The 18,766-nt window shown below is 41.0% G+C and overlaps 1 protein-coding gene across 4 annotated transcripts in view; it reads left to right on the top strand.

The window, feature by feature from the left end:
- LOC310761612 (uncharacterized protein) overlaps positions 1-18,766 on the top strand; it is a 350,577-nt gene that overhangs the window by 61,643 nt on the left and 270,168 nt on the right. For 3 of the 4 annotated variants that reach the window (XM_083611789.1, XM_083611788.1, XM_083611790.1), the window contains exon 2: positions 1,046-1,187. The exons of the other annotated variant lie outside the window; for it this stretch is intronic. In XM_083611789.1, coding sequence (XP_083467915.1) covers positions 1,046-1,187 — 142 coding nt within the window. The remainder of the gene's footprint in view (positions 1-1,045; positions 1,188-18,766) is intronic. 4 annotated transcript variants of the gene reach the window in all.

Below are 18,766 nucleotides of genomic sequence, written 5' to 3'. Positions count from 1 at the left end.
GTTTGCTTTATGATGGTGCTCAATTGCACAGAGGCTTGCAAACATGTTCAGCCTTTGTGAACTGGAGCTCACACTAGGACTGGGAACACGAGGCAGTAATGAGAAACCTGTGGCCCTCCAGATGTTCTTAGAATCCAGTTCCCATTAGTCCCATGGGCAAGAGTCAGGGATGAACGGAGCTGTAGTCCAGCAACATCTGGAGGGTCACAGATACCCCAACCCTACTCTAGGGGACTCTTTCATACAGGGCTGGCTGGAAGAAAAGTGTGGCTGTGCCTGGGTTTAAGTTGTCAAAAAGGCCTTTTGCTACTTTTCAATATTTGGTAGGCTTCAAGCACTAGCTACACTATAGCTTAACCAGCTGGGAGGGTACACTTGCACACTCCTGTTTGTGGGCTTCCCATGGTCTTCTGATTGTCCACTATGGGAACAGGATACTGGATTAGACAAGAAGTAGTTCTGCTCCAGTTGTACTTCTGTACAGGTATAATAATCAAACAGAGTGCCTTTGGCCTCCGAGAAGAACCAGCCTTGTGGAGGAAAAAATCTTTTTCATTGAAGGTTATCTCTCCAACCAGGGCATTTTTGTGCCACTTTTGTGATGCTATGGTAGCAGTCAGGGAAAAGTTCCATCATGTTCAGGTCTCCATGGGCATTCGGGCTGACATACAAATGTGGCTTGAATTACTCTCTGACTATAATGCCGTGCCATTCTGGAGGCAGGACCTCTTGCTTGAAGCCAAGCTACACATTATGACAGACACTGCATGTGGATGTAGCACTGGGGTAATATTCCAAGATCAATGATGTGTAGAAAAATGGCTCTCACATTCCTGGATTTTTCTTCCTTGCTGGTGGCAGTCACACTCTGGGTCAAGGTATTAACAGATCTGTAAAGTTCTGGTGTGATAATCAGGCTGAACTTCTTTCTGCATTGCCTGGAGGGGATTTGGGCTATTGGCCGTTGGCAGTCAGCAGCCTTCAAGTTACATTTTTTATAGGTCTACTTCTGTTAGCAATCTTCTCTTCATCTCATCTGTGGCAGCTGATGAACCCTGCCAGTATACTGTTCTTTGCCCATTCAGTTTGGGTTTGGGCCCACAAGCAAGTTTCCATATCTGTGTTTGGGATGCAGTTGCCCAACAGTGCAACCTGTCAATGGCTGACCAGAAGGAGAATGCTATGGGGTGAGTTTTTGCCCATCATGCATCGTCTGTGTGAGAAGTGTTCCTTTCCATATATTTTTATAATTCATTTGGTAAAGAATGGTTTGTTTCAGTGGACAGGCTTGGAGCCGCTAGTAGAAATCCATAAGAATCTTTGTTGCCTTCAGTTCCATGTCCCAGAATTAATGTTTTTGTGGTCAGGGCTTTTGGTGAGGCAGGTCTGGTGGTGTCAGGATGGCCCAAATAAGGTTGATGGGGCATGATGGAAGATCAACTGTACCATTAAAGCTTTGGTTCTGGGGCATGGGAATACTTACGTTCCACACAGTCACATTAAGTTTGACATTCAACATTATATAAGGATGATGGTATTCATCTATCTGTAGCCCTATTTTTCTAGAGGATCTGCAAAGAGCTCTTTTCAAGCTTTTGTGTGTTTGCATGTGGAGTTGAATTAGGAGAAGCTGATCACCTCCTTTGCCTTTTGGTTGCTCCAAATGGATGAGTGGATTTTGGGAAATATCTGACTGATATCAGAGCCAGAGTGGTCTTTGGGCCTGTCAGGCACATGGAGGTGAACATTGGCCTATGCAGCCACAGTGTGCATGTCTGGTTCATATACCCAGGGAGCACACAGTGATGGGGGGGGGGGAGTTTCATTAGTATGATTACAGCATGCGGCTGGCAGCTGGCTTAGATGGGAGAGTTGAAATCCTCTATTTAATCCACCTCATAGCCTGGGCCTCATTGGTTTTGGTCAATTTGGTTGAATTATTCTGATCACAGATTCTGTAGTTGCTATATTTTAATAAATATAGCCTGTTTCCCATCTTTCTTGTCACGAATCTTCTTGGGTGTGTTCGCAATATGCATTTCTAACCATGTTTCAATATGTTTATATTAAGCTGGAAACTGTGTCAGGACATTTGGGAATTTTAAAAAACAGTGGATAACTAAGTTCCAATCTGCTCAATAGTCTGGGAGTTATGGATCAGTTGAGTTTGCATTGGAAGTTTTCAAAGCTCAAGCACCATTAGGCAAGATGCCCTCAGTGCTCAGAGAATGCACATGAGCAGGCCCTAAGGCATAGGAACAATTCAGGTGTTGAGGGCTACACAGGGGTGTACAGTTGGTTTCTTGTTAGGCTCTGGGTCTTGGCACTGGCCACTGATAGTAACACTTATCAGTATGAAATTGAAACCCACAATCTCCATATTAATGGGTCCTAAAAGAAATTGTTTCTAACCATAAGCAAGATGATTGGGGAGGGGGGAATCCTTTGCTTACAGGTTAGAGACAGCATCAGTACCACTTTTCACACTGGGAAGTCATTAATAGTCAAATACATGTGCTGTTAGGATATCCTGCTTTAGGCAGTTTAATAAAACTGAATGACAGGCGGGAAAGAAAAGGGGGGGAATAGCTTTATATTAATTGGGAAAATCTACAATAATAAACCATACACTTATGTCTGTTCCCAAATATAGATGGGGATTTGTAGAAAAACAATTGTAGGGAAGGGTATAGTTTACCTAGGCACGCACTACCTCTTGTATCACACTGTAAATGTAAATACAATTTCTCTGTGTGGCTTCATATAGTTACATGACTGCATCTAATCCTTTTTTTTTTTTTTTTTTTGGATGGATTGCTTTTGAAATAAGCAATTAATCATACACATTCCCACCTATATTAGCTGTTGTTAGATTTCACATTTAGTTTTGTCTCCTGAAAAGAGATTCTCCTCTTGATAGAAGTAAACAAGAACTGGTAAATGCTAAAGATGCATCACAACTCCTTCATTTTTATACTGCAGACTTCCTTGCTGTCTGTATAGCATGTGAATGAAGATGAGATCAGTGGGTGTGAATAAATCCTTAGGGCTCTTTGGATTCCCATTGAGATGCCTAAGGCTTTATGGCTACATGCTGAAATTCAGAGATTTTATTCAGTGAGATTAGAAATCGGAGCATATTTGGAAGTGGAGCGGAAATATAAAAAGATATAAGAATATTGTCTGCTGTCTCATCACTAGACCTCTTTTCTTTCTACTGCTTGCTGCTGCTTAAGTGTTGCAACTGCATTGGAAAAGAAGCACAGAATATATACTGTAGGATGGCTTAACTTGATTTTTAAAAAATAAATAAATGGGTGTACACACACACAGAGAGAGAGAGAGAGAGAGTATATTAGGCACATTTTTTCTTCTCTTATCTATAAAACACCTGTCAATATGTTGGATGATACCTACACATTTTGAACATAATTATGAAACTGATCCAATTATTCAAGAAATTGCCATTTGTCAGCATCTGAAGTCCTCTCTCTTAAACATATCATAGTGTTATTTTCCCCTACCTTACCTTATGCAGTCATCCCCTCCCTTCCAATCTTGTAACATATTTATCTTCCAGAATCTAGTCAAGACTTGATTGATCAGGTATTTTTGCAAGTGCAATACAATTTATATATTTGGATTTTAAAATGACACCTTAAGATACAACCAGAGTAAGAAAGGATGCACCCTGACATTTTGGATAAATTAAAAGCTTTATTGTAGCTACCAAAAGACAGCTTACCTACCCCTTTCCTTCTTCCCTTCCTTCTCTCACACAGTCAGCTAAGATATCCTAACCCATTCTGCTAAAGGAAGCCAGCACAAGTATTCCCCTGGCCAACCCTTTATACCCCACACTCCACCCATATCCACTCTGTAGGGCCAGAAGAACCCACAGAACAGCTTATAGTGGGAAGGAGAGGGCAATTTGTTGCAATTTCCTTAGGACTACATTGAATGTCATGCTGAAAGTACAGTTTCCCATGAAATCTGAACTGGGAAATTGGTCTAGGTGTTACATCAAAAGCAGAATATGAAACCACTAATGTAGGATGTTGATTTAATGTGATGTAAGCTGCTTTGAGATTTTCTTTAAAATATAAGGTGGTATAGAAATGAAATGATTAATAATAATATTAATAATGCTACATGCTACCCCAATCTCTGCCCAGTGTTAGCAAGATTCCAGGGGTTCCTGACACTCACCCAGGGTCTTGTTTCCACAGAACACACTTCTGAGGACACATGCATGAGAATATGCTTTCTACATATTCTGCTTTCCCTTGACAAAAGAACCAGATTTTGGAAAATCTTTATGTGTTGAAAAGAATGAACCCTGGTGTTTCAAGTCATATTTCCGGAAATTAATAGTGAAAATTATGTTGTAGAAGGTTTTATGAGCAGATATTCCAAAATGTTAACTAGCGTGTGTGTGTGTTTGGGGAAATATTCATTATCACCCCTTGATAAGCTGAGGGAATAGCTCAGTTAATTGAATGCCTGGGGGCAAAAACATAGAGATCTAACTTCCTATTTGTCTATGAATTTTAGCTTATCTGGAAGCATTATGGGGATATTTCAGTATGGTCTGAAAAGGTGCATAGTTGTAGAGTGAATTGTAGATAGCAGTCACTAATATTTATAAGGGTTTTTTAAAAGAACAAAAAGTAGGGAAACTTCACCACCACCACATCCTTGAGTGAAGTTTTTTAAGGTAGCCGGGGTCATCTTGACTTGTACCTCAATCAGTGAAGCAGTAGATCCTTCAGTCACCTGCTGTAACCTGTATCCAGGGTACTTTGAAGGTAGAATCGCTTGCCCACACAATGGCATTGACCCTTTTGTTACAGTAAGTTCGGGTGAGATGTTCAATACTCCAGCTAAGTTGATTTTTATGGGATCAGGTTCAGTCAATACGATCCAAGAACATGGACAAGGTCCTTGCTCATTGTATCCGTCCACAGTGTATGTTCTTGACTTTTGCCCATCTTGACTGATTAAAGCTAGCTGGAGGGATTTCACAGTGTGAGTTGAGGCAGTAGTGAAGGCCTCAATATGAGAGGAGGTGATGAATCTGGCTTTAGAAGATGCTATTATGTGACAGTTGAGAGAACAGCAGCAGCGCAAGTACAGGCATTCTTGGAACATACTGATTATCATGCCCCATTTCTTCAGGGGTGGTTTAGGGACTGAAGTAGCCTTAGTTACCCTGATGGATGCCCTTTATCAGGAAGGGGACAGGGTGAGAATGACCCTGCTGTAGCTACTTGACCTTTCAGCAGCATTCAATACCATTGGCCATGGTATCCTCCTAGACTGTTTCTCTGAGATGTGAACTGGTAGCACTGCACTTTAGTGGTTCCATTCTAACTGCAAGACTGTTCATAGAGTGTCTGGGTGACTTTCCTGACATTTGCACTATGGAGTCCTTTAGGGTACCTTCTTGTCCCCAATGCTTTTTAACATCTACTTGAAGCCATTGCAAGCAGTCAACATGGAGTTTGAAGAAAGGTGTCACTAGTATGCTGGTGGAGTGGATAAAGTCAAGATAACCTCTTTGTATCAGATGTTATTGGGAACTGATGGGTTTTAAACTCAAACAATGGTAGTGTGGTGGGAAATGACTTTTGTAGTTGGTATCTAACACCCAGGAAAGTGGCATATATGAAGCCTGGTACAGTCCCTTTATGATGGCAGGGATGCCATTTAGCTTCATAATCTGACTGACAGCAGCAGGAGGCAATTTGCAGCTCTATGTGGAGATGCCAGGGATTGAAGTTGGGACCATCTGAATGCAAATAAGGTGTTCCACCACAGAGACACAGTCCTCCCACTGACATAAAACTCCACTCAATCAAAGTACCTCCCATCAACAAAGGGACACCACTGGATACAACCCATTGATTTCAGTATACCAGAACTGTGAACGTAAGATGCTTGAGGAGAGATGTTTTCTTAAGTGTTGTTGTTGTTGTTGTTGTTGTTTAGTCGTTTAGTCGTGTCCGACTCTTCGTGACCCCATGGACCAGAGCACGCCAGGCACTTCTGTCTTCCACTGCCTCCCGCAGTTTAGTCAGACTCATGTTTGTAGCTTCGAAGACGCTATCCAACCATCTCGTCCTCTGTCGTCCCCTTCTCCTTGTGCCCTCCATCTTTCCCAACATCAGGGTCTTTTCCAGGGAGTCTTCTCTTCTCATGAGGTGGCCAAAGTATTGGAGCCTCAGCTTCACGATCTGTCCTTCCAGTGAGCACTCAGGGCTGATTTCCTTAAGAATGGATAGGTTTGATCTTCTTGCAGTCCATGGGACTCTCAAGAGTCTCCTCCAGCACCATAATTCAAAAGCATCAATTCTTCAACGATCAGCCTTCTTTATGGTCCAGCTCTCACTTCCATACATCACTACTGGGAAAACCATAGCTTTTACTATACGGACCTTTGTTGGCAAGGTGATGTCTCTACTTTTTAAGATGCTGTCTAGGTTGGTCATTGCTTTCCTCCCAAGAAGCAGGCGTCTCTTAATTTCGTGGCTGCTGTCACCATCTGCAGTGATCATGGAACCCAAGAAAGTAAAATCTCTCACTGCCTCCATTTCTTCTCCTTCTATTTGCCAGGAGGTGATGGGACCAGTGGCCATGATCTTCGTTTTTTTGATGTTGAGCTTCAGACCATATTTTGCGCTCTCCTCTTTTACCCTCAATAAAAGGTTCTTTAATTCCTCCTCACTTTCTGCCATCAAGGTTGTGTCATCTGCATATCTGAGGTTGTTGATATTTCTTCCAGCAATCTTAATTCCGGCTAGGGATTCATCCAGCCCAGCCTTTCGCATGATGAATTCTGCATATAAGTTAAATAACCAGGGAGACAATATACAGCCTTGTCGTACTCCTTTCCCAATTTTGAACCAATCAGTTGTTCCATATCCAGTTCTAACTGTAGCTTCTTGTCCCACATAGAGATTTCTCAGGAGACAGATGAGGTGATCAGGCACTCCCATTTCTTTAAGAACTTGCCATAGTTTGCTGTGGTCAACACAGTCAAAGGCTTTTGCATAGTCAATGAAGCAGAAGTAGATGTCTTTCTGGAACTCTCTGGCTTTGTCCATAATCCAGCGCATGTTTGCAATTTGGTCTCTGGTTCCTCTGCCTCTTCTAAATCCAGCTTGCACTTCTGGGAGTTCTCGGTCCACATACTGCTTGAGCCTTCCTTGTAGAATTTTAAGCATAACCTTGCTAGCGTGTGAAATGAGTGCAATTGTGCGGTAGTTGGAGCATTCTTTAGCACTGCCCTTCTTTGGGATTGGGATGTAGACTGATCTTCTCCAATCCTCTGGCCACTGCTGAGTTTTCCAAACTTGCTGGCATATTGAGTGTAGCACCTTAACAGCATCATCTTTTAAAATTTTAAATAGTTCAGCTGGAATACCATCACTTCCACTGGCCTTGTTATTTGCAGTGCTTTCTAAGGTCCATTTGACTTCACTCTCCAGGATGTCTGGCTCAAGGTCAGCAACCTGGGGTGTGTTTTCTTAAGTAGGGACAGCTATTACAGGAGGAGGGTATAGAGGAAAAGGCTGTCTTTTAATCAGTAGCCACGTAATATGTTATTCTCTTAGCCATGGGTAGGTAAACTAAGGCCCGGGGGTCGGATCTGGCCCAATCACCTTCTAAATTCGGCCTGCGGACGGTCCAGGAATCAGCGTGTTTTTACATGAGTAGAATGTGTGGTTTTATTTAAAATGCATCTCTGGGTTATTTGTGGGGCATAGGAATTCTTTCATCCCCCCCCCCAAAAAAAATATAGCTCGGCCCCCACAAGGTCTGAAGGACAGTGGACCAGTTCCCTGCTGAAAAAGTTTGCTTAGCTTTCAAAAGGCAAGCAGTGTCTGAGTGGAATAATACTTTGGAATGAAAGTGACAAGAACACTTTAGGAGGAGATAGAGATTAAGTAAATTGGTATTTTGACTGTGAGTCAGTATTGAGCCAATGGCAGAAAATAATATTAGCTAGGGGCACAGCGATGCTTGACCTGAGCCTAAACTGAGAATAATGAACTATAACTTCATTACAAGCATGAGTACATTGGGAGGATGCTGTCATTTTATGCAACTTTTTTTCCTGTTCAAAAGGTTCTGTTGAGTTACCACAAAGAATGCTATGAACTAAAAAAAACCCTAGCAACATTATTCCTAAATATTGTTGCATAAGGCTGCAGTCTCATTCACACTTGAACTCAGTAGACTTTATTTCAGAATGTGTAACTTTGCACTTTAAAAAATGCAATCAGATTTATAAAGCAATATAAATACTTAACTCCTAGCTCTTATAAAGGTAAAGATAGGAAATTGTATATTTTTATAAAGTATTAGTGCCACTGATTGTAAAAAAAATGTCAATGATAGTTTAAATTTTTAAAAGTACCATAATAATCAAGATATGCCGTTAGAAAACTAATGTGCTAATTCTATAAAGTAAAGAATACAGTATAGAATATGACTAGGGTTCTACAGATTATGCCTGCATTGAAAGAAACATATGCCTGTCCTGTTACATTTTTAAAAGAGGGAAATGTCACCAGATGGTGTAAAATCACTATAAGCCTTATATCATTATTTATTCTTAGAGATCTATCTTCCTTGTGATATCAGAGAGATACACCAAGAACTTGGTGGTTCAACTTCAAAACTTACAAAATCATCTGTATTTAGCAGAAGTTCTGTGTGACGTCCAGGCTCTTTTCCCATACCTCGCCAACTGTTTCTACAGCTTAGTGAGCTATTACATATGTGGAAGACTTCTTTTTAACTGGTTGACAAACAGTATAGTGGTGATTTTTTTTCAGTGCAGTCTAATAAATTAAGAAGTAACAAATCGACTTGGGGTTCTTTGAAGTTATTTTCCACAACATATCTTTTGAAGTATATATTATTAGTCTCTCCTAATGCAAAACTACTGACGGAAACTAATCTCACTAATGAGGTTCATTTGTTCTTTGACAAAGCAATAAATAGTTTCCTCAAGAAAAATTTAACTAATAGCATAGCAGCAGTCTTATAATTAATTTTCTTCCTGAATCCTGGCCAGCATGAAAACAAACAGTAAATTTTTCATTTGTTCATCTCTTTACAACAACTGTTTAGCACAGATATGTTTGATTAATGGATTTAATTTGTTCTTTTCTTCTGTAGTCAGTTTTTATATTACATCCGTTATCAGAGGAGAGGACAATAATGTGGGCACTCTCATTGTACTGTATTCCATCAGTGTCAAGGCTGCCTACTTTGCTCTGGGCCTGCTTCTTTAACCTTTGCAGGCCTGTGGAATCTTTCATCAATCTGTGTTACAGTCACCTTGGGAAGAAAAGACAGAAGCACTCAGTCAGCACTTAGAGGTAGTTAAGTGTGTCATTATTTCTAAGAAAATGCTGGGAGTGGGACACCTTTCATTACCAAGAGAAATATAATTTGGGAGATCAACAACCCAACTGTTGAAAAAGGAGAAAGGTGTAAGACTAGTCATTACTGGATTTCTGTACAAAATTATATAAATGCAACATCTCAGATATTTCCTTGCTATTCCGGTTCAACAAAACCATCCATGCTGCTTGTTATGCAGCATGAGATTTGGAATTTCAGATGCACATTGCATAGCATCATTTCTAATGCCATTAAGGGTTCACATCAGCTTGCGATTCATTTCACAATGGTTGGAGAACCATTTGAATTTAAACCTTGAATTGTGTTTGACAACAAGAAAAAATGCTACCCTGCTTAGTTGATTTTTGAGGTCTTACCTAGCACAATACTGAGTGCTCTCAGACTTTGCCTACTGCAGTGAGACGGGAGGAAATTAGCACTTCAGAATGCAGCAGAACACTCCCATTAACCTCTGTAAAAACTAACATATATTAATGCCCTTCATTATAATGGGCAGAGTGAGCATGGAAGGATGTTTGTAAACCACAAGGGTTCTCAGAGACGGTAGTCCTGATATTGTTGTATAACAGTCAATGAGGCCAAGCTTCCAGAAGTATGTCTGTGGCCACAGCGGGCCTCAGTGGAGGCCTTGCAGCAGCAGTGGAGGTAAGGAAGAGGGTGGGCGGCGGTGGTCTGGACAGTGTTGTTTGCAGATAGGGGGGCGGAGGCAGCGGACCATGTTGCCCATGCATCAGGAGGAGGCCAAGCATGGAGCCCAGCATTGTGTGTGTGAGTGACGGCATGACGGCATGTTGCACAAATCAATCTGGGGTGTGAGTTAGCACCTCTGGCTGTACTTCTACTTTTTGTAGTGGGGCAATGTAATAAATCTAACCCAAACTTAAGCCTGTGACAGCAGTGGGTGCCAAAAACAGGTCAGCGATAACTCACATGGCTTCAGTGAAGCTAATGCTTTATTCAAAGAAACAGGAAAACTCAGGAGGCCAGGGCTAGAGAGCACAGCAACCTCTCCCGGTAGAACTTGCCCCTATGAGGCAGTTGTGAGGACTGATGGTCCCCAACTTCACACAGCTCCCTAAGTCTTCTCCTCTCCTGGTACCTTCCCACGCAATTTGAGGCTCCTTAGTCTTGTCTGTCTTTGCTCCACCCTCTTCATAGCTCTTCAGACTCTGGGAGACCAGGAAGGAGGGGAGCTGGTCGTTGCAGATGGGGAAAACAGCTTGGCTTCCTCACCAGCCTGACTCATTGCTGCCTCTTGGCCCTTCTCCTTTCCAGCTTCTTCTTCTGCCTCTGGTTCTGGACTGCTCTCTGCCACAGACTCTTCCTACTCACTAAATCCTGTTACCGCTTCAGCTTCTGACATTTCCTCTTCCTGATTCGTCCCCCCTTTTCCCTCTGACCACTCATTGTTGTCTCACCACCAGTCCCTGGCTCTGAGCCTTCTTCACTTGCAGGTTTCCCAGCTGGGGCATCCCACCACTTCTCTGCGTCCAGCCAGTCCATGACATCCTGTCAGAAAGTGTATCATATTGTAGCACTCTGTCAATCATTATTCTGCAGCCTCTCTTAGAGATAGTAAATTAACATGTGTTGTTACATTTAGTTTCAACACTTCAGGCCTACTTGAAGTGACGAATGAATTGATTTGCAACACTGGTAAGGGGGAAGGAAGGAAAGTTGTTCTTGGGCCGACTGTCAGTTAAAGTGTAATTGCAGTCATTTAATGGGAAGTACTGGTAGTCCGGGTGTCCCCTCGTTCTTTTGGGATGCAGGTGGTGCTGTGGGTTAAACCACAGAGTCTAGGGCTTGCCAATCAGAAGGTCGGTGGTTCTAATCCCTGCGACGGGGTGAGCTCTTCTTGCTCGGTCCCTGCTCCTGCCAACCTAGCAGTTTGAAAGCACGTCAAAGTACAAGTAGATAAATAGGTACTGCTCCAGCGGGAAGGTAAACGGCATTTCCGTGTGCTGCTCTGGTTCACCAGAAGCGGCTTAGTCATGCTGGCCACATGAACCAGAAGCTGAATGCCGGCTCCCTTGGCCAATAAACTGAGATGAGCGCTGCAACCCCAGAGTCGGCCATGACTGGACCTAATGGTCAGGGGTCCCTTTACCTTTACTGGTAGTCATCATGCTTATCAGATAACAAATTAATATTAAGGATAATTAATATTTTTTGTTTTCTTTTTTATATTAAAGAAATATGCCTGGTCATTTAACAATTCAGCACTGTTTTGTCAGTCTACTGACAAACTGTAAAAATAAGAGAATTACATGTTGATATCACATGATGCTAATTACATATGATTTAGAAAACAGCTCTGCTTTACCAAACTAAAGTCAAACATAATACAAAGTCACTTGAAAGATGCTCTCAATCTCATTTCCTCTGTTTCCATGCATCAAAAGCAGATTACAATTTTGAGATGTATGTTACAATTACTCAACAGTGCTTATCAGTAAATGAAATTCAGGAACATGACATGAACATAAAGTCCTGCCAGGGGAACCTGAGACACAGCTAATCTTCTTCATATCACACTTTATGTCGGTGCTTCCATTCACAAAAGAAGGATTGGACAGGCTTGAAGATTTATTATGATTATTTTGTCCTCATTGAAGCCAATGGCAAAATATCAATATTTTTTGTTCTTCATATCTGAAGAACATTTTTAAAAACAATTGAATGCAGCTTTTATAAATAAAAAAAGAAGTAAATGGTTTGATGTTCATTAAATTACATTTTAGAAGAAAAAGACCAACAAATGTCCTCTGCATGTGCACTGATACACACATGGAATACAGCAAAAACCAGATTGTTGTCATTTCCATCAGTGCTCATGAGTAGACCACAAACCAAGCATTCCTTACTTTGAAGCTGTTCACATGACTCTATGTATTAATCAGTATAAAGTGACAATACATTCCATTCAAATCTTGTGTCTTCTTAAGCAAATGAATTATGAACTTTTAATTTGGCTGCTTGACAGGACCATGAACATTCTCATGTTCAGCAAAATCTTATGAAATAAGAGAGAAGCACTATGCTATCCAGTCTCTAATATTTCCTTCCAGGGCGTATGATTGAGAGAGTGGTGGCCAGTCATATGCAGCTATGCCTGGAGCATTCACACTGTCTGGATCTATTCCAGACTGGTTTTAGGCCCAGTAACATCCTTGATCACCTTCCCAGATGATCCTAATTGGGAGACAAGGGGAGTGCAACCCTGTTTGATTTCTTTGACTTCTCAGCAATTTTTGACACCATTGGCCATGTTGTCCTTCTGGAATAACTCAGAGGGGTGAGAGCTGGAGGTACTGTACAGTATTATGGTAGTTCCTACCAGTAGGGCTGCTACCAGAAAGTAGTACTAGGAGACTGTTGCTCAGCATGAGGATAGGACCCGAGTGCTATGATACTACGCACCTGTGATTCCTATCAACTGGTATTTAAAGGCAGATTGACTTTGGTAGTGGAGATGGAACATGGTCAACCATTTAGGCCCTAAGAGCCCATTCAAACAGAAAGTGTCTGATATGGCACAATCTCCATGTGTGACTTTAGCCACATGGAATGCTAAGGTTGTTCCTGTCATCCCCCCCCCCCATCGGAAAACTAGCACCTTAGATAGTATTAGCTTTGCAAATGCAAGATCTATAGATCTATATTTCCAAGTGCAGGATATCGCTGAGGAAATACTTTCAAATAAATGATTATTACTACACGTGAATTCTGAGGCAATACAAAATTCTTCACTTGAAACAAAAAGGTTGTAGTGGAATAGAAACCAATTTCAGTATTTGAATTTAATTTAGAGTCCTTATTTAAGAAAATTATTAATCTGTTGCCTCCCCCCCCCCCCCCAATTCTACTCTTGGAAATTAATGTTCAATATATGTGGTAATTTTTTTTAAAAAAAACTTAATAATTGCTATTCTAATGCCTATCATCTCAGCTTCAAACCATTAATAAAAGAATCTTCCTTACATAACAATCACTGTACTACTACACCAACCCTCCCTGTCAGCACACAGACAAGCCCATGTCTTCCAGAGTGAAACAGTACAATTCATCTTGAGTGGTCTTTCTGCTATTTCTCTAAATTGTCTCTAATTTCCATGGACTTAATTGGCTATACATTTAATGAACAGCAAATTGTTTACTTCTCTTGCTCCATTCTTAGGCAGTCTCTACAGGCTCCTTGTTTGACAAGTTGTATTAATTGTTTACCTGCTCTTTCATTGGGTTACCCCAAGGCTTGTTAACTTCTCTTCTGCTGCATGGCATTGGCTGGATATTGGATTATAAAAAAGCACAAACATGATTTCTTACTCCTGGTTATTTATTTATTTTCTGTTTCATTGTTTTCATTTCCATGTCTGGGAAACAAGGAAGACTTTTTTTTTTTAAGTGCCTAAGGGATTTAAGAGCACCAATCATGCTGTGCGTCAGGGAGATTTTCTTTAGAAGCATTCAAAAATCTCCACAGCAGGTGAAATCCTTGATGGGTTTGAAAGTTAACTTTAGACTTATCTTACACCCCCCCCCCAAAAAAAACCTCTCTAGAGAGGGTGTGGCTTCTTGATATATAAGGCTGAAGTGTTAAAGGCTTTAAGTTGCTAAAAACTGCTGCCTGATACAAAACACCTCCACCATTCAAGAGCAGCCTAATCCTCGGGAGACATTTTGAGGCACAGGATGTTGCAGGACGGAAGAAAAGAACACACCTGTTTCTAAAAGGTTGCGGTCTCTTTTTGTTTCTTGATGATGTTATCCATGGGTCGGCAAACTAAGGCCCAAGGGCCGGATCAGGTCCAATTGCCTTCTACATCCGGCCTGAAGATGGTCCGGGAATCACTGCATGGATTGCCAGCACTCACATTCTTTCCCATTCCCTCCCTCTCCCTCACACAGCGGTGGCACCTCCTCCCTCCCTCCTCCTGGCTTCTCCCCACCCTGCCTAGAAGAGGAAGGGGGCTGGGCTTTGTTGATGCCAGCAGCAGCAGCGCTCGAGCGACCGCCATTTTAAGCTGCCCCTCTCCAGAGCCCTTTCACGCGCCACTCATTGTCCCACCACCACCAACCCCTGCTGCTTGCAAGACAAAGGTAAGCAGTCACCGGGGCTTGTGGGGCTCCTGCATCATTCTCCCCCCCCCAAAAATATAGTCCAGCCCCCCACAAGATCTGAGGTACAGTGGACCAGCCCCCTACTGAAAAAGTTTGCTGATCCCTGAATTGTTATCCATACTAAAATACATATTGCTACTATGAAATGAGGACCATGGATTTTGAAAAACAAAAAACAGCAACATGCTATCTTGCTAATGTGGGTCATTGTTTCATTCACAAATATGATCAAGACAATGAAACCCCTTTCTCCCCTGGCAGTTAAACATTGGAAACAAAAATTTGCCATGCTGCATTTGCAAACTAGTTTCCTTTTAATGTAGAAACATCATGAAATAAAATTGAATAATAGGAAGAATATGGTGGTAACCATCAGTGCACTAAATGAGCACATTATCGATTTCCTTATCTTTGTCCTTTAAAACAACATGATGATTCAAGATGATCTTGGCCTAATTTCAGCAATGTGCTTTACAGGGTGTTTTTGCCAAGTATGTTTGCTTACCAGACATTTTACTGTTGTTGGTATCATTAGTATATTGGTTTCTTCTGGGCTTTGCCATAAGTAGTGGCAGCAGGGAGAGACACAGTCAGGTGGATTGTGCCCAGTATCATGCAATGTCATGAAAGGGATTTAGAGTGGGTACAGATATGTGAAAGAGGTTAATGGGTTGGTTAGAAAGGGTGGAGTATTTCATGAGGTGAAACAAAAGAAGAAGAGGTGAATGAGGGTTGTACTGATGAGTTGTACAAAGGGCAGGCTGAGTGGAAGGAGCCACTGCCTTAACTATTGGGAGGTTTAAGATCTCCAAGAGCTACTGTTCAGCAGTCTGGAGCTAGCATAGCAAAAAAGAAAGGGGGAAAAAACCTGGCAGAATTTCTGTTTTTTATTTGTTTTCTTTAAAATGTATATACTATTTATCAAACAAGTTTCAACTCTGTGACCCCTTGGGTCTTTTGGAGAGTTCTTATATTTCCTTAGCCCTGGATGTATGTAACACACTGAACTAAATGGGTGTTTAGTTGCATTAGCTTCACCACCTTACACTTACCTTAAAACAGCCCATTTTTTGTTTTTGTTTTTATTGAAAAGCCTGCTGCCACAAACTGAGTTACAAGAGTTGTAGGACTCTTATGTGTTTTGGGAGAAGACAGGATGGAATCTTCCTGGAGTACTGAGGGATGGATCCAATGGTTGCATGAGATGAAGCAGGCACACACATTTTCCCCTCCTCCCTCTTGCAGTCCCTGGTAACCAAAGAAAGACTAACAGCCAATCTCCTTCAAGATGGAGATTTTCAATTGAATGCCGTCATGTGATCTAAGGTTAAACATTCACATGAGTGCTAGCAGAAAACATCAACAGTTAATTATCAATTCAGTTAGAGCTCAGAGAGAGCTTAGGTATGCTTCAATGGAATTTTTTTCAATGTTAAACCCTTTCAGCAATATACATACAGCCATTATCCATTTTAGTGTGCAGTTAAATAATTATCCTTAACAAAGGAGACCTGAACATTGTGGGCTGTGCCATATGGGGTTGGAGGGAGGATATTGCTTGAATTAGCTTGCAGGATCTTGCACCAGTGGAGCTCTGCTTGTCACTTGCACAAGGTTCCTCTCCTGGAAGGTATAATGAGGTAAAAGTCATTTTTCTCCTCTTCAAGATCTTATTTAATGATTATTACATTATTAACTTGCAGCTAGAGACAATGAGATGCAATATGATTGCTGGAAGGACCTCCTAAGGTCCTATTTTTTTGGACTGACAGGCAAGAAAAAAAGATGGCATCATTGCAGTCTTCCCCAACCTGAAGTTATCCAGGTGTTTCCAACTACAGCTTTCTGACTGAGCCTGATAGAAGTTATAGATAAAAATACATGGCGGGCACTAGGTTGGTGAAGGCTGCATAATGGATTTGCTACTTCAAAGACCCACAAGAGCAACAAAAGAAAGATGCCTTCTTTTCAGAGAAATGCCACCAAAATCGGGGGCACAGAGTTGGCAGGTGGTAGAAGATTGTTATTATGGAGAAATACAGTTTGCCTTGGGACATTTCTAGTTCTTGTTCATTGTTCTAGTGTTGATGACATTGAAAAATTCAGGAAATCCAAAGGCAGAATGATTGGCTATCCCAACACAGAGCTTATACACATGATATAAAAGTTTACTAGGTAAAAAAAGGAAATGTATGAGAATGATTTGTTGACTGCTATTACCAACGCCAACCCCTATTTGCATTCTACAAACTAAGATGAAATCTAGCCATCTGTAAAGGAACTTGAATAGTGTTTATTCTTCAATGACAAAACACTCAGTTTAGAAGCACAGGCTTAACATAGCAAGCACAATGCGAATTATGAGAAAAGCAACCTGGCAAGAATAGGTTTTAGCTTGCTTAATGAAGTTTAGGGAGGAAAGTAGGTGAAAATGTCTCTGTTTAATTTGGGCTATTAGAGATATGGATGGCATAATACCGATCAATAAAAGTACAACCTTGGAGGGGTTTATTGGACAAGGTTTATCAGAAATTCAATGCATCCCTGTGTTAGGAGATGTTAGGCTATGGGTACCAGTAATATATTAGATTGTAGGTAATATAATTGCTAAGATTTACCTCCCTAATAGTGTAGCTCATCTGACAGGGAAATTAGAACTTCCCCTTAGATTTCATAGAACATTACATAGTAACCTATTGCATCTGTAAAGTTATCAAATTAGATGCTTGGTCTAGACAGATTACAGATATTCTGTGTTCTGTATGAGCCAGGCAGTTGGCCAACTAAATAGCTGGTTTAATTTCACAATTTTAGAAAGGGTTTGCAACACACCAAATGAATTTGGCTTTGACCCTCAATTAGCATTAAAATAAATGATGAGAGTACAGTTTTGCAAGTTAGACCACATAACTCAACTAATGTATTGCCAATTGCATAATGGCGATTTTATGGCTATCATTAGAAAATCCACTCTTAATTGGGTCCATAGTGGTTGGCAAATTTATTTGTGTCCCTCACTCCCCCCCCCCCCCCCAAGTAAGTAGAAATAACCAAAAAAGAGAAAGAATCACCTTTCTTTTTGGTTGTAAACATTGTAGCTTTTCCTACCAGCTAGTGACAGGAAATTGGTTTATATTGAATTAGATTTTAAATTGTATTTTATTTCAAGCTAAGGGACCAGAGCTACAATAAACCCTACACAAGAATTTTACTTCCAATATCACTTGAGAGAAAAGTTATCAGCATTACCATAGTCCTGTTGACTTCAGTAATCCACCCAGAAGCTGTATGGGACAATGTCTACGCACTGCTACTGCTGTTGTTGAGATAAAAGTGTTGCAACCTAGAGAAGACCAGGCAACTGTGGATCATTCAAGGTTATTTGCAGGAAAACTGCAGAAGCTAAATGGATGTCACATTACATATAAAAATATTAATTTGGGGTAAAGCTTCTGCAGTTTTAGTGAAGTTATGTTTTCCCCTTTTCATTTAGTGACATTTTTGTGGTCTCAAACATTTCAGGTATAAGATTTTTTTTATCTGTTGGACCATAGCTCAGTAGCAGACCATCTTCTTGGCATGCAGATGTTTCCAGGTTCAATTACCAGCATCTCCAGATAGGGTAGAAATGCTGTCTGAAACCCTGGAGAACTGCTGCCATTCAATGTAGACAATACTGAGATGGATGGCCCAATGGTGTAAGGCAGTTTCATATGTTCCTAGTGGACAAACAAACCCATCCTGTGGCTTATGAAAATGTAGACTCTTTTAAAAAAAACATTGAGGTGATCATTTAAGAAGAAAAATGCATAATTATTTCAGGCATTTACCAGGATAGGAAATCATTTACAAACCATGGTGTGTGTGTGTGTGTGTGTGTGTGTGTGTGCGCACATACAAGAGAAGGATTAAGAATCAACTCAAGCTGTAACTGTGCTCATAAAATGTTACAACAGAAGTCAAAACTACTCAAGATTATCGGGACACTTTCCCAACCAATCTAGTACAAGATAATTAATTCTTTCTCCACGAATATGATAGTAAGTCTTCTGCCACTTACAAACAAGAATTAGAAGCTCATGTAACATCTTCACAATGGGGGGAAAGCCCAGGCCACACGAAGTATGGAAAACTGTATGCAGGACCTCCTGCAGCTAGCAGCCCATGAGCAAATTCTGCTCTATAAACTACATTAAAAGACAAA

The sequence above is a fragment of the Podarcis filfolensis genome, assembly GCF_964270895.1.
Source record: "Podarcis filfolensis genome assembly, chromosome: 4".
Classification (NCBI taxonomy): Eukaryota; Metazoa; Chordata; class Lepidosauria; order Squamata; family Lacertidae; genus Podarcis; species Podarcis filfolensis.
The sequence above is the reverse complement of the archived record's forward strand: the minus strand, read 5'-3'. Positions and strand labels throughout refer to the sequence as shown.